General features: G+C 38.0%; 1 protein-coding gene across 11 annotated transcripts in view; it reads right to left on the reverse strand.

Moving 5' to 3' along the window:
- The window catches only part of LMO7 (LIM domain 7), a 921,898-nt gene that overhangs the window by 208,349 nt on the left and 697,415 nt on the right, over window positions 1–16,134 (reverse strand). For 10 of the 11 annotated variants that reach the window (XM_044071726.1, XM_044071732.1, XM_044071727.1 and 7 more), the window contains 2 exons: window positions 14,820–14,981; window positions 11,578–11,762 (listed from right to left, as the gene is read on the reverse strand). In XM_044071726.1, coding sequence (XP_043927661.1) covers window positions 11,578–11,762; window positions 14,820–14,981 — 347 coding nt within the window. The remainder of the gene's footprint in view (window positions 1–11,577; window positions 11,763–14,819; window positions 14,982–16,134) is intronic. The other variant, XM_044071729.1, reaches the window with a different exon arrangement.

A 16,134-nucleotide genomic window follows, 5' to 3' on the forward strand; every position in this document is an offset into this window, starting at 1 on the left:
GGCATGAAAACAGATTAACTGGTTAGAAATTGCCTCACTATCTAATATACACCACTAAAAACTGTTCACAGTCTCATTTTCCAACCTGAAAAATGCCAAACACTAAAAGATATTATCCCACCTTACACTCCATTTAGAAACCCTTCATCCACTGACAAATTCTTACAGAGCCCAATTAAATCAAACAGTACTGCGAGTGACTCACTGCATTCTCCTCATGTCCCTGAAGTCTGGAATTCACCCCCCCCCCGCACTCAAATTAAGCTGAAATACTTCAAGGTACTGTACAAATACATGTAACGGTCTTATGGATTTGTTCATGCACCACACCTGGCTAACTCCCCCTATACTATCCTTATCTACCCTCTCAGATCTTGCTCTAAAATGACCACTTGTCCAGTAATCTTCTGTAATATCCTGTACTATTAGGTCTACTTGACCACAGTGCATCACGCTCTCCTCAATTTTACATTTTTATAAAAGTTCACTTTATCACTGTTCTACTATCATAAAATACTATGGGTCTAAACTGTCAAAACACTCGTTGTGATCTACCTTTGAATGATTTTCAGATCACTGTATTGCTTTAGCATGACATGTTTGTATGCTGACTATTCATATGAATCCCATCACTGCTTTTGTTTTTTTTCACTATGGTATGGTCATTTTTTTCTCATTACTGCATGCTCAAATAATTCTTCATACTTTGTATATACGCATCCATGGTTCTTTCTTTATCTTATACAGCTTTTCTCCGTAAGACGTCATTGAAAACTGTTTTCCACCTAATCAGACTGCTGGTGAACAAATGCAATAATTTAAAAACCAAGCAGCTCCATGACCCTCTTCAAATTCAACCCAGATGAATGGATGGATAGCCATGAATACACTCCATATCTGGCCCCACAATCTCCCTATGAAAAGAGGTAGCAAGTACATGGAATTGCATTGGCTACAAATGATCGAAATAATAAACTACCCAATAACCTATGAATATTCACTGGAAAGACCTCTAGGCTAAAAACATTGCATTTCAGAAGATCTCTGTGATCTGTTACTGACGCACAGGATCACCTTAATGCAATTATGTGGCAGTTAACAGAATGGCAAGCCAGTCAAATACATTAAAAGTCATCGGGTAAGATTAATTTTATAAAGGTGCAAAAATGCAAGAAATGCTGAAGAAATTAGTGTCACATTACTTTACTTTCATTTGAGTTTATGAAAGGGAGAAAAATGCCACTAAGTTTTCCATTTGATTCAGTAATAAAGTTAGCCTTTCTATTTTACTACAGTACATTATCAGTTTGGTTACAGACCTACAAAAATTTATTAGTAACATAGGCTCATTTCAGACAAACCTGACACTGCTTTTTATGCTTTGCAGATACTGCAAAAGAAAGACACTGTCAAATCAAGATGATTTTGAATACTGCAATTTAATTTCCTGTTTGGTTTTCCAGAATGCATTTGTTTCAATACATGCCAGGAAGAATCTTTACATCTGCCACCCAGACTTGCACCAGAGATGGAGAGGGTGAACCGAAAGGGTTAATTGTATGAGAGACTCATCCAGGGACAGATGGACTCTAGGGCTGCTCTTCTAGTATCCCAGCAGTTACTTGGGACAATACAGAGGAAGATGTACTCTAGTGTACCTTTCGCTTGCCTTGTCTGTTTTGCAAGTTCTGGGTTGGCCCACTCAAGTATGGATTACAGACAGAAAAGCCAAAGGGAAGACCATAACAGTGCATAAATCCCCCCCCCCCCCCCAATGTTTCTATACTGTAGTTAACTACATATACAGCATGAATTTATATAAATTTGTTTCAATATTCCAAATGAGTATTCTATAGAGCTGGGATATGTATTTAGTACAGATGCAGATTAGAGTTAAAGTATAGGACACATACAGATACAGAACTGCATTAATGTAAAATTAATGGGGAGTTACAAGTTGAAATTCAACTTCAAGTTATGATTTCAGACCATTGCAAACCGCACTAGATTTCAGTTTATGCTTGCCAGTTTTCAGATGATTTTGGCAGAAAAATGTATTTTGCTAGTGTTAGTTTTCATTAGCTTCCAGAATATAAAATTTATACACACATTTCAGTTATCAGTTTTAAACAGTATGAATATATAATTACAGACTTTGCAGAATTACATTGCAGCTCACAATACTCAGTCATTAGCTTAAATATATAGTGACAATCTGTAACAATCTTATCAAGAATAATTATATAATTACCTAAAAACAAGTATTTAATATACTCAAGGCATAACAGATCAGGCTTCCGTTGTTACAGAACACAGGGCAAATTACATAATTGCTCATTAGACACACAATTAAAAGGACATTGGGTATACAAAGGTACAGATCTAGAATGAAGAAAAGATAGATTTTAGTAAATGGACTTCTATCACAGTACATATAGATTTCAAAGATAAATTATTAATTAACATCAACAAATCTAGCTCAAGATTTACAGAAACAAATGAATGCAGTATATGTAATTATGATACATACATTATAGGTACGAAAACGTTTATAGACATAGAATATGTAATACCAGTTATAAGACATGTTAAAGAATTGCCAAGATACATTAAATCAGAGTTAAGGGACTTCAAATCCAGACGCTTTTCAGATAATTGACAGGTCATACATGCTCAAGTGATGCTTAGTGGTCAAAACTAAAATTACAAGTTTATTTACCAGTTATTGTTGCTACTTTAGTTGTAGTAATCATTATGGCACCTTTTGCAGATTATATTAATTTATTTATAAAGTACAAAAGCAAATCCTAGTTCAGGGATTTTAGGAGTATCTGTAAGATAAGGGTATCCATAAACACTTTTGCTAGAATAAATCCTGCACAAATGCACTATTTCTTTTGCAAAGGCCTAGAAATACAGCCATATCATAAAACAGTCCTATAGCTTCATTTTATATTTCACGTTTTATATGCAGTTTAAGCAAGTCCGGCTTAAAAAGAAAGGAATGTTTCAGTGAAGGATACAAATGAGCTCAGTGAAATAACCTTCAGGCCAAAGCACTGATGAAGGATGTACACATCTAGCTGGCTTGAAGTGAACAAAGGGGTCCCCACAGGGCTCAATTCTAGGTCTAGTATTGTTCAACCTAGCATTTTCATTCATTCCAAAGATATCTAATGCTTGGATGGCTAAGTATGCGATTGATATTAAACGAAATTGTCTTATTACATCGACAGAGGATACTGACCACTTCAACTCTTAAAGGTGTTTGGTGGTTGAATGGTTAGACCTAACTACACTAAAAATTAATAAGGATAAATTTGCTACTTTGCATTTTGTGAAACCAGTGGTTGAATATCAAATAAACTTATGTCCCCATAAGTTACAGAAGTTGACAGAATATAAGGACCTAGGTATTACTATATGTAGTAATTTTAAGTATAGGACTAATGCCTTAAAAGTTAAAGCTAAGGCATGAAAAGTTATTGGCTTAATTTTTAAGACTTTACAACAAGAAATGACTGTCTTGAGGTTGTTTATAACATATGTTCAACCCATCAATGAGTACATGTTTTGCTCCTACAAAAAAGGTGATCTCTTGGTTTTAGAAGGCATTCAGTGAAAATTTACAAGGCATATCATTAGTTGTAGCTCTAAATCACATCCATCCAGAGTGGAACGTCTAGGCCTCTCTTCTATCAGTTACAGATATATGATGGGTAAAGTTTGGTTAGCCTAGAAGAGGCTCTGGAGTGAAGAATGTTATATATATAATCTATTATATATATAGATATTACAAAAGCATTTCAACAAAATGAAAGAATCCAGTTTATACTGAAGGGTCTATGGAGTGCCAAGGTTCCTTCCTATGTTTGATTTTTCTATAGAAACTGGTCCACAAATTTAATTTTCTTGAAAATGCGGCTTCGGAAAGAATCAATCTCTTCAACCACGTGAACGGAGAGCTATCTAAAAAACTTAGCAAGCTTATAGTTAAGCTTTGCTACTGAACAATTGAAAAGGGCTAAGCTTAGTAATTTTCTAAACAAGCAAAGTAAAAATTCTTATATACTCAATGGATCTCATGTTCACATGTCCAGAACTAAAGAAGCACTTTATAAAGCTTGAAATGTCAACTACAGGTAAAGGGGTGTTATGACTAGTTAAAAGGCTACTTTATTGAAATGAGCAGTTATTCCTGGAATACAAAAGTTCACTGGTATCTTCCACTGCAATGAGCAAAACAATTCTCTCTCTTTTACCCAAGTGTTAAGATCTCAGGGTATGTTATGTTCAAGTAAGGCAAGTACAGAATCATAGCCATCCAAAGTATTTGGAAGAATGGTTGACCCCCAGTAAAAATTCCAGCTAAATTGTCTAATCAGTTTGGCAAAAAAACACCACTTACCTATTACCATTTAGAGTTATCTAAACAAACCCCCTGACACTAAAAAATCCTCAATAAAATTATATGTTCCTGCTATACAACAGATCTACTGTATACTATGGACAGTTAGTTACTCCATTTTATTCACCACCCAAGGCCCCTTAGGTCTTTTTAATGTCTGCTGTTTAATGGAAAGTCTACTACATTTAATGAAAAAGCATTCAAGAACTGTACTGCATCCCAAAAAATATCCTGCAAAGTTACCTAATATGCATAACTTTTCTAAAAAAAAACTTGGATCAGCCGTATAGATAAACCAGCATCACTTATTGTCATATAGTAATGGTTCAGCACTTGATCAAATATTCTGAATACTTCTGATTCATAGGTAGTTACTAGGCTTACAGTCAAGGGGACAATTGAGGAGCCTAGGCCAAATTCCTAGCTGCCCCTAAACTCTGGTTTAGTGACTTGCTCAAGCTCCACAATGCCCATAAGAATACAGAGTGAATCAAACCCTGCACCACAAAAAGGTACAGTTGCGTAAAATCTAACAGTAGATGTCCTTTTCACTTTTGCAGTATTCAATGTCCGGCCAATATACCAAATTATTACCTAGGAGCATTGCACATCAAATATATGCTTCCTGTACAAGCAGACGGCATAAAGGTGAAATACGAACACTCTCAATCCAGAATGAATGCGCCTCAAGATAACCAGGATCCCCAGTGGAAAGGAGAACATGCACACCTAGAAAAAAGGAAGGAGAGAGAACCACCACCTCCTAACCAGCAGGAAAATACCACCCATGGAAAAGGAGAAAAGAGAACAGGGGGTAGTGAGGGAGGTGGTGAATATTGTAAGTGAAACAAAGGACATGTACTGTTATGGTAAGATTTTACGCAACTGTACTATGTCCTGCCATATCACTGTTGTGGTATGCATCACCTCTGGGAAAGTACAAAAGCTTTAGTGAAGGCAAGGAAGAGCCATCCACAAACCCATACAGGATAGCCTTGGCAAAACCTGCCCTGGAAATTACATCCAATTTGTAAAGTTTTTTTGTAAGTGTGAACTGAAGACCAAATAGCAGCTTCAAGGATGGAGCTGGTGTACAAACCCTTGAAGAAAGCCCCAGAGAGTAAGCTGCTATGCTAGTAGAATGAGCCCTACCAGAAACAGTTTGTCATGAAAAGAAGAATAGAAACGGCCTTAGAAATCTACGAGGAGATGGTTGCCAAACCCAATGACCTTGTATGAAAAGAAACAAAACGTTGTTCAGATTTACAAAATACCTTTATTTTGTCTAAATACCTGAGCTGTCTATGCAAGTCCAAGCTATGAAGAACCTTCTCACTAGAAAACTGTAGAGAAAGGAAAAAATAAGGAAGCTGGATAGACTGATTAAAGGACAGCTTTTTAACTACCTTGGGCATAAAAGGAGGATTCATATGGAGACTAACCATGTCTCCGTGAAAAAAACAAAAAAGAAGGGACCACCATCAAGGCTTGGATATCAGATACCCTTCTGGCAGAGGTTAAAACAACGAATAAATAGTCTTCCCAGTGCAATGTTGCAGAGAGGAGGCAGCAGCAGGATCAAAAGGAGCCCGAGTCAATTTTTTAAGGATAAAATTAAGATCCCAAAAAGGAGGAATGGGCTTTCTTGGGGGTCTGATAAGAACAAAACCTTTTAGAAACTGCTTGACCTCAAATTTAGAGGCTAAAGGAGGAGTAAGTGGCAGAGGTGCAGAAATGCCTGGCACATGCTCTCTCACTGAAACATATGCAAGTCAGCATGCAGCAGTTCACACAGGCAGTAAAGAATCAAGGGGATCCCCACCGAAAAACAGCCCTGGTGATATTCCACACACCAGGCAGAAAATCTCTTCCATTTGAGCATTTAGGAGCTTCTGGTATTAGGTTTCCTGGCCTCCTGCAGAACCCTAAGCACATCTTCAGAAAACTGGTGTCAGAAAGAAATCAAAACCTTATCATCCAAAGTGTCAGTTGAAGAGTGGACAGATAAGGGTGAAGGAGAGATCCCCTGTCCTATGACAGAAGATCCATGTGGTTAGGTAACTTGTGATGACCTGCCCCTGGCCAGATGGAATAAGAGGGGAGCCAGGGCTGTCTGGGCCAAAAAGGAGTTAGCAACAAGATTTTTGGAAAGCCCTTCTCTTCTTCTAAAGGTCCTTCACAAAATCGAGAAGTAAACGCATGCAGGAACATTCACTTCCAGAAAAAAAAAAGACATGGCATCCACTTTCTGAGCCAAAAGACACAGGACTCTGGTGCCAAAAGACACAGGACTCTGGAGCAGAACTGACGAAATGCCTGTTCAGAGTGGAGGCAATGAGATCTACTTGAGGAATAACCCACCAATGAACTATGTCCAGAAACGCATGTCTGTGAAGCATCCATTCATGAGGCTGTGTCCTGGTCCTGTGAGAAAATCTGCCACAGGACTATACTCTGAAATTATATAGGCTGCCTCTGTAAGACCACATGCAGATTACTGGCTATTTTCCATGCTTAAAGGGCTAATCTGCAAAGAAGTTTAAGACCTTGTGTCCCCTTGACTGTGGATGTGCCATATAACTGTGTTGTTTTCTGTATACACCTTCAAGGGACCTGGCACCCAGAGCAATTAGAAACCTTGAAGGGCCAAAATGAGAGCCCTCACTTCCTTGATGTTGATGTGATCCACCCTCTGCTTAGGGGAATAAAGCCACTGCACCTTCAGGGTGTCTGATAAGGTTCTCCACACCAGATCTGAAGCTTCCATGAAGAGTTCCAAGGATGGCTGGCAAAGCTGGAAAGGAATACCTGGACTGAGAAATATATGTTGAACCATCCAGTAAAGTTCCAGTTTATGACAAAGGAGCAGAAGAACTAGACTGTCTAGTGGGTGGCACTGCTGAAGCCACTAAAGCTTCCTCATATGAAGCTGGCCCATGGGAACAGTGCAGGCCATGAACCTCAGAGGTTTGATAAACTCCATGACTTGAAAAGAGGTTAGAGGAAGCAGGGAAAGAAAATAATTTGTGATGGACAAAACCTTGGAGGCAGGAAGAAAGGTTAGCATTGAAATAGTTTTGATTATGCAGCCTAGAAAAAAGTAATCCTGAGAGGGAGTCAACATTGACGTCTGAAGGCTTTGTAACAGAAGCTGGGTAAAATGATGATCCTGCAGCAGCTTGGATTGGGATGGGGCCTGAAGCAAGAGGTCATCCAGACAGAGAAATATCTGAATGCCCTGAAGCCTGCAAAAGGGAACAGATGGAGATAGGCATTTGCTGAATACCCTTGGGGCTGCTCAAAACCAAACAGCAAAGCAGAGAATTGAAAATGAGACGAAGAAACAGACAAATATTTCCTGAACAGATGATGGATAAGAATATGAATGTAGGCATAAGAATATGAATGTAGGCATACTTTAGTCCCAGGGAAACTACAAAGGCCTGAGGAAGCAACAGAGGAAATTAGAATCTGATGAGAAAGCATTCAAAGGATGGCACTATGAGAAACAAATGTTCAGAAAGGAAAGATCCAGGACAGGTCTCCAAGATCCCTCTTTCCTGGGGTCCAGAAACTTCCTGGAATAAATCTCTAAACCCCTTTTGGTCTGTGGAATTGGTTGAATGGTACTCTGCTCTAACAAATCCTGCAATATCCCTGGAAAATGAGGAAACTGGTCTTCAAGAGGTTGAGGGATACTGGACAAGGGAAGGGTTTTACAGGCCATGCATAAAGGACAGAACAAGAGTCTGCAGTGATTTTTTCCCAAACTGGGAGAGGCAGGGAAAGACTGAGGAACAAGATAACCTGGTTGACAGGAAGGGAGAGCTGAAAGTCAGATGGCTGTAGACTTGTCAGAAAATGATTGCTTTTGGGGTCTAGTTATCAGAGTAAGCTTATCAGAGAGAGAAAAAGCATGCCTATGAGCCTTTTTACCACTGGAACCCTTGACATTCTTGGTTATCCAGAGGAGCATCCAGAAGTTTTGCTTTGATATATCATCTGGCAAGGCTTGAAGGCAAATCCAGGAATAGTGCCTCATCACAGAACTGGAGGAAAAAGCCCTAGAGGAGGCATCAGCTGCATCATAGTTGCATTTTATAGAGTGACAGGCAACTTGAGAAGTGGAATCTATTAAACAGAGAGCTGAGGTCTTACCCTCGGAGTCAGACATAAACAATCTTCACAATCTGGAAAGTGGAGACAAAATGTACCTTGTCGTACAAGTCTGGTAACTGATTGCCCTAAAGGCTAAAGTAGCAGGAGTGTATACTTTCTCACCAATCCTCTCCATAGCTCTACTATCCTTATTTGAGGGAAGGAACTTGGAAGAGAGCAACAGCCTACAAGGCTGATCAGTAGACACAAAAATCATTGCTGTATCAGGCGAAGGCCTCCTGTAGGCCATTCATCACCTTACAGAACCTGTCAAACTTATTGGGAGATGGAGGCTGGGAATCCAGTCAAGTATCCAAGTGTCCAGTAGTGCAGCTAACACAGGAGGGACAAAGGAAGGTTTAGAACATTCTATTTGTAATAACACATAACACCTCTTCTGGATGTCTGCTACCTGGGAGCAATCCTATTTGAAATTCTCCATCATATACAGGACCATGTCCACAAAGGAAAGTTCCACCAAAGTAGAATCAGGACCGACTGATTCCTCCTCCTTCGAACCACAGTGTAAAGGAAAAAGCAAATGAGAGGAGAAGGCTAAGGAGTCAGCATTAGAGTCAAAATTCTCATCCAAGAACTGTCCCTTGCCCTTTTGGGTTTGAGGACCAAGGGGGTGAAGGAACCAAAAGTCTTCAAAGCTAGCAGGGCACTGAACAAGTGAAGTCCTGACATTCTCTCTGTGGTTCCCTGGAAGCTGACACCATGTTTAGATTTCCGTCTTGGGACCTACAAAAATGTACACTCAATCAGCTGCATGAACGCTGCTCTGTAATACTAACGAAACTGTCACCAATTTATTAGTTCTGTAAGCATCGGCAGGTTACTACTTACTCCAGTCTAACCAACTAGTTTACTCCAGCAGCCTATTGATTCCTTGGGTGGTACACTTGTATGTAGTAAAAGTGATGCATTTTTCTGCTCTACAATACCATATACCTGATAACTTTATGACTGATTTTTGTATAGCTCCTTTCTCCCAACATAACTTGCCACTGTCACTGATGCCAATAAGTCTGGCCCTTAAGTATACCTCTTAAAGGTCCCTGATGCAGGAGTACAAAAAATGTTACTAAGTAAGCAAACGAATAATGTGCAGATCACTGTCTGTGGAAGAGAAAGCCTGGACTCAAACCTGTACAGCCAAGATCATGATGGTTGGTAGGGATGGCTGAGTTGAGATGGGAACAAATGAAGGCAAATGGTCTGGAACTATCAATATACACTGGTTTATGCAGGCAATCCTTAATTAGCATAATGATTTGGTATAACCAAAGGAGTGAATGTTTACGATAATGATTTGGTAAATGTTACTTCTGAGAAAATATCTGTTTAATAAAATGAAAAGATAAAACACTAAATACAGAAATACGATTTTTGCTTGTAAATTCTTGGAGTAGATTCCATCAGTATGGAGGTTTTTGCTTCCATGTAAGTAATATGAATATGTATAAGTTTTGAAATGATTTAATGCGCACACCCAACAGAGCTAGATCAGATCCTTGTGGTTGAAGTATAACATTAGAAAGATCACATATTCTTCAGGAGGGAAGCATGATGGATCGTCGAATGATAATGGTTAAAGCCAGGCAGAACATAACAGTATCAACTACTCTGGATAGTAGTGTGTGTGTGTGTATTAGCATCAACAAATGCACAACTTGGAGGGAAATCTAGATATTCTTTCCTACCACTAAAGACCCAATCCCTCGCAAACTCTTCCACTATTAAATAACATGAGTAGCATCACAGGGAACAGAAGCAGAGGTATGCGGGTAAATTTAGGATGCATTGATGGAGTGACTAAATGACAGAAGTGATAAAGCCATTATTTTCAACTGTCAAAAATTGTCCAGAATGTCCAGCTGTATCCCTCACATTTTTGTCTTCTCCTTGTAAAATGTGTAGTTTTCCAACAAATCATTGAGGACTGCCGTTATTAAGTAATGACAAACATCTGAATTTCAGTTTTCATGTCCTTCAGAAAATGTATGTTTATGCAAAACCTGTCATTACATCACCTTTTTAAGTTTAAAGTCTGTCCCTGAATTTTGGCCTTTGTCTCATCATTGCTTTTGGCTTTGACCCAAACGCACAACATAAGAATGTTACAGGCTTTTTGTTTATAATTATGCTACTTCCAACATGGCTGCTGTTCAAAGGCATTGCCATCAGTATCACCCATAATTTCTCTGTTCCATACCGTTTAACCTCCAAGTGCAGAAATCTGAACAAAGCAAAACATTATGGTGGGACAAAGGCCCAAAATAAGGAAGAGATTTTAAATATTGCACATATAACAAATATTTAGTGACTTCAACCCTCAGCAATTTGCCATAAAACTACAAACTTTAGGAGGGACAGACCAAAATTATGAAGTAAAAATCTGGACAGCTGAGAGGTACGCTTCTATCGTCAGATACTGAATTTGTGCACATAAGGTCATCTGCACAAGTGAGATTCATTACTTTCTAGTGAAGAACTGCTTAATGGAATTTTACTCAACCACAGGTAAGAATCATGAATCCAACAGCATAAACCCATAAATGATGCAAAAATTCAGGACTTTACTTCTTGAGCCATCCTCAGGACTATAACGTTCCAGGATAAGGGAAAACTAGCATTATTTTCATATACTTGTAACCAGTTATGCAGTCAAACCCTTTCCTTGGTCTTCAGCTTTTTACTATAGCTGACCTTGAGCAGACTAATTCCTCTACCCACCCAAGGGACAAGAGTTATTTCCTTTTCCAGGAAGTATGGTCTCTCACTCACAGTTTGATTTGATCCAGCAACATCTGCCTCCTACGATGCTAGGGTTACAGATGTATGTCACACACCCTCAATCTTTCACTTGAGGGGGTCAAACAGAATACAATTTTTTTCTTTTTTGTGGATCAGTTTGGTATATTTCTGTGTATTCAGGAATACATACAAAGCATTCAATATACAGGTATGCATGCTTTCTTTCTAAAGAAGCTGTAAAATTGACTTACGTGGTCCTGGTGACCGTAGAATTCAGATTTCTCCTTTGGCTCTGAAGGTTCCTGCGCCATCTGGTCCCTTGAGCTGGCATTAATCCATTTGTTTTCTGATGAACCTATAAGGTTTGTATCCATACTTGTAAGATTGATGATTTTGTGGCTTTTATAAGGTAGGGAAGGTAGGTCTCTGCCCCAGTCTAATTGACGCATGGAATTCAAGTGGTGAATGCAAGCAATATAAGTAAAGTCAATAAGTGTTAAGAAACATATATGCTGGAGACAGTAAACAGACAAGGGTATGCAAAAAACAAAAAAAAAGAGAGAAGGAAAAGCCAGAAGACAGAGTCTTACATATAACAAAAGTAGGGCCTTTTGCAAGCAGACCACCTTCCCAAACATGCAAAGTACATTTCTGGTTGAAAGCTGAATGCAGCACTACTAGCAAGTTTAAAGACACTGGGGTGCAATGTAAACATAATAACCACTTAAGCACAGAACATTTTTAAACTTGTATGTAAAAACCTACGAAACAATAAAATAAAAGAACTGGTTCACCTTGGGCCAATAAGGTATTTTTACATTTAGTTTTTTCATGACTTGACTTAGTAGAAAACTGCGTACAAAACCAGCCTATTCTTACTGTGCTTGTTCTGATCTTTTTAATAGATATGTATAAATGTTTTAACTCATTAAGTTTTTCTTAAAATGTGTCTTTGGAGCCCTTTTCACTATTTTCCATTGAAAAATGTACCCTGACAGTATTCTTGTTTGCACAACATTGTCTGGACAGAACACGCCATTAGGGTCTCCAATGTACTTATATTTTGGTCTCGCAAAGGTAACCACTTCCCAGGGCACGCATTCTGGTACTTCAACAGCACACAGATTTCAGAGTACTAATGAAATAAATTTAGCTGAAAATATGGTTACGACTGTGTGATCTTGCCACTGTTGGAAATACAGCAGTGTGTGTTTCATCTTGCTCTGAACTATTACATGCTATTTGGCAGTATAACACATATTTAAGGCAGCTACAAAACATGGAGCTAAACCTATTTTGGATTCACATAAGTTTTTGGTGTAAACCTAACACAGACAGTGTTATTTACTCCATATTCTTATGAGACATAAGAAGTAACTTCTTTCCTCCACAGAATTCATTTTATGCTCATGATGTGCTCACCCAGAATAATCAACTTCATAAAAGCTAGTTATGTCACTGATGAATAATTATGGCTTATTATACTAGACTCTAAGTCACTTAAATCAATGTACTCATTTCCCCCAAAATACAGTGGTACTGGAAGATAACTATGTTTAAGTGATGGGTGCAGGGGTACCCCCCAAAAAAATGTGATTTTTTTTGCAACTTTGCAAATTCACGAGTGTCTCTTCGATTCTCCTCCTTATATTAACTGGATTCACAAAGTTGGTCTTCATAAGACCAGCATACTTCCATGTTAAGTACTAAGCAAAGACAGATTTTTACTATATAAAATGGGAAATATAGTCTTAAGGAAAAGCAATGTAATGTTCTACCACTTTTGCAATGCACAGCCAGATTAGGATACATATTCCGCACTTAGCTTGCAAACCATAGTCATCTGTGGCAGAGTTACATCAATGCTGGCAGTTTAAAATGGATTTAGAAACTCAGTACCACAATGTGGACAAAGACTCACTATGGTCTTATTAACTTCATTAATACTGAACCTTGAATCCTGAACTTCATTTAACATGCATCTGCACTGTGTGTGAAGAAAGAGAACAAAACAGCAAAATACCTCAATGGCCACCAGATCAGAGTACCTGTTAGTGCAGGATGCATATAAAATGAACCTTCCCAAGACAAATACAAAAGTTAATAAACAGTCCTGCTCCAAAAAAGCATCAAAGGGTAACTAAGAACTTAGCAAAGAACACAAAACAGAGCCTCTGACATTAGAGAGCAGGCACTGAACATATTAATACCCCACCAGTTTTGTTAAGACAGATAAAGAGATCTTATATTCAGGTTTAAAAATTGTCACTTGTTCAGGACTTGAGGTGCACATTTTTTAAAAACAAGCACACAGAGGAACATGGGAAATTCATTCTGTAGCACCTAAAAACATTTCACAAGATGACATATCATGCAGCCATCAACCACGCACCTTGAAAGTTTGTAAAACACAAATGAAGCCTCAAAATATTGCAGAGTACAGCAAACTCATTTAGATATGTAAAACATGCCTGTTACATATGCAGAGAACTAATGCCAGTGTTAACAGAAAGCACATGTACCCCAAACGCTTCTAACAAATACATGCTTGTTACATGACGACATAACTTCACAAAACATCAACGGACTATATGGAGCTGGAAGTGTTTTTAATACTGCCGGAGTTCAAAAGATACTTATGCATATTATATAAATATGTTTTGATTTACTTTTATAGCTATTAAGACAATTACATATTGCAATTTACTGATCACCCTGACACTGAAGAAGGAATTAAGCAATCAACTAATACCCAACATCATCAAATGTTCTGAAAGATTGCTTCCTTCTCGTATGGGAGGGAAAGATTCACTGCAGCATTTTCATAGACATTTTGGAAAAATCATATTGGTACTATTTTCCATTTTTCTGATGCAAAGGAATAACCCTGACTGTAACCGGATTATCCAGGGTCAACGACCAAAAGTAACATCTCTTCTGTCTGCTAATGTGGTCCAAATATGGCATGAAGTTTGCAGTCTGGAGAGAAGGGAAATACTTGGGCAAAAGCTACATGTCCTTAACTACATCTTAAAAAAACATCTCTAAAGATGCCTACAACATACGAATTCCATCCTTTAGAATAAAACACTGAACAAGAACACTTTATAATTTTAGTGGTGACTGTATTTTTAACATTAAAGACTACTCTAAATGACACAAGGGCATGCAAAACCATAAGAACAAATCTAACAGCAGACTGAAGATGGAAGAGGTTGAATTAAGCCTAAAGAGAAACAGGAACAAAAATAATTCAAAACAATGTAACATTTTAGCACCGCTATCACCACACAATACCATGCATTGAATTTCACCTTCAGCATGTTACATAAAATGAAATGATGCATGTAACTGCCATATGTAGTAAAAAGAAATAACATCTTAAGTTATAAATCCTTTTCTGCGACTCAAATAATTAAGGGTGGGTAGTCCTGAACAATAACAATTTTTAACCCAGGCAGAATATACACTGCTTTGCTCTGGAATGACTTACTGTTCTTTCCATGTCGCCGGATATCCATCACTAGATGACCATCTTCTAGCGATCCGTCCAGCATGTCTTTCCATTGATTAAAATCCAAGGCCGAAACTGGTGTGCCATTCACAGAGAGAATCTCATCACCAGCTTGTAAATGGCTAAGTTCAGCTGGGCTACCTACATTAAAAATAGTTATACACTGAAAAAGTTACTCTTCAGTTATAAATCACACCAGTCATCAAAACTGCTAAGCAAACAATTCACGCTCTGACTTTAACAGTACTACAAAAATATTAGTTCGGCATGCAAGGGGGTAAACCCCTTCACCCTACAGTTCTGAATATACTAACTACAATACTGTGCAGCACTAGGGGTGGTTAAAGAGCAACTTCTTTATCACGTCCTCAATTTTACTGAAGTGCTTATTCTTTAAGGAAACATGACAAGCCATTACAAAAAAAAAAAAAACCCTCCTCCTCCTGTTTAAGTCAAATGATGCAATTTTGGTACATATTTAAAAAGGCTAGATGGGGGTGTGTGTGTGTGTTTCATTTTCCTAAGATTCTGATTGTGCAATTATTGTGAACATTGCTAAATTCTACTTGCATACAAAATATATTGAGGCATTAAGGATGCCAGACATGAAGATTTGTACACCATATAATGTTGCAAAATCAGAATCTGGCAGATGAGTAAAAATCATTTTGACACAAAGATGACAGCAAAATACAAACATTTTACTGTGATCACAAAACCAAATTATATCTTAGAGAAAAGCAGTAAGATTACAAGTGTAAAAAATGGTTAAAAGAAATACTGGGAAAATTAATTGCATCCATTTTTACCTAGGCATGCCACGTCATTTACTATACCCAAAGTTCTTTGCAGAAATTTCCTGAAAAAAGTACCAGAATGCTCTGTGGAAAGAGGAACAGGAGATGAAAACATTTTAAATTACTTCAGCCTGTGAGCCAGAGCATTACAAAAACGGGTGCCATGTTTTAAAAAATATCTTGGGCTAATAAATATTACAGCATTAGAAATGGTGAAACTGTTGGTCACTGAAAGAGTAACTGGCATCTCTGGAGTTCAGCAATTAAACTTTCCTGAGGGTTAACAAGTTTAAACTGCGGCTACTTAAAAACTTAAGAACATTACCTTAAGAAATGTTTAATAGAAGAGTGAGTCAATGCCCTCTAAATTAACTTCCACTTCTTTCACAAGCTTTAATCCCTTTTTCGGTCCTCATAATTGAAATGTGATCTGCTTAACTGAGAGTAACATGATCTACTAAAATACAGATATGAACCTTATTCAGTCATGACCTAGC

This window comes from Protopterus annectens, chromosome 5.part0, assembly GCF_019279795.1.
Source record: "Protopterus annectens isolate FY-2018-M chromosome 5.part0, PAN1.0, whole genome shotgun sequence".
NCBI classification, from domain to species: Eukaryota; Metazoa; Chordata; order Ceratodontiformes; family Protopteridae; genus Protopterus; species Protopterus annectens.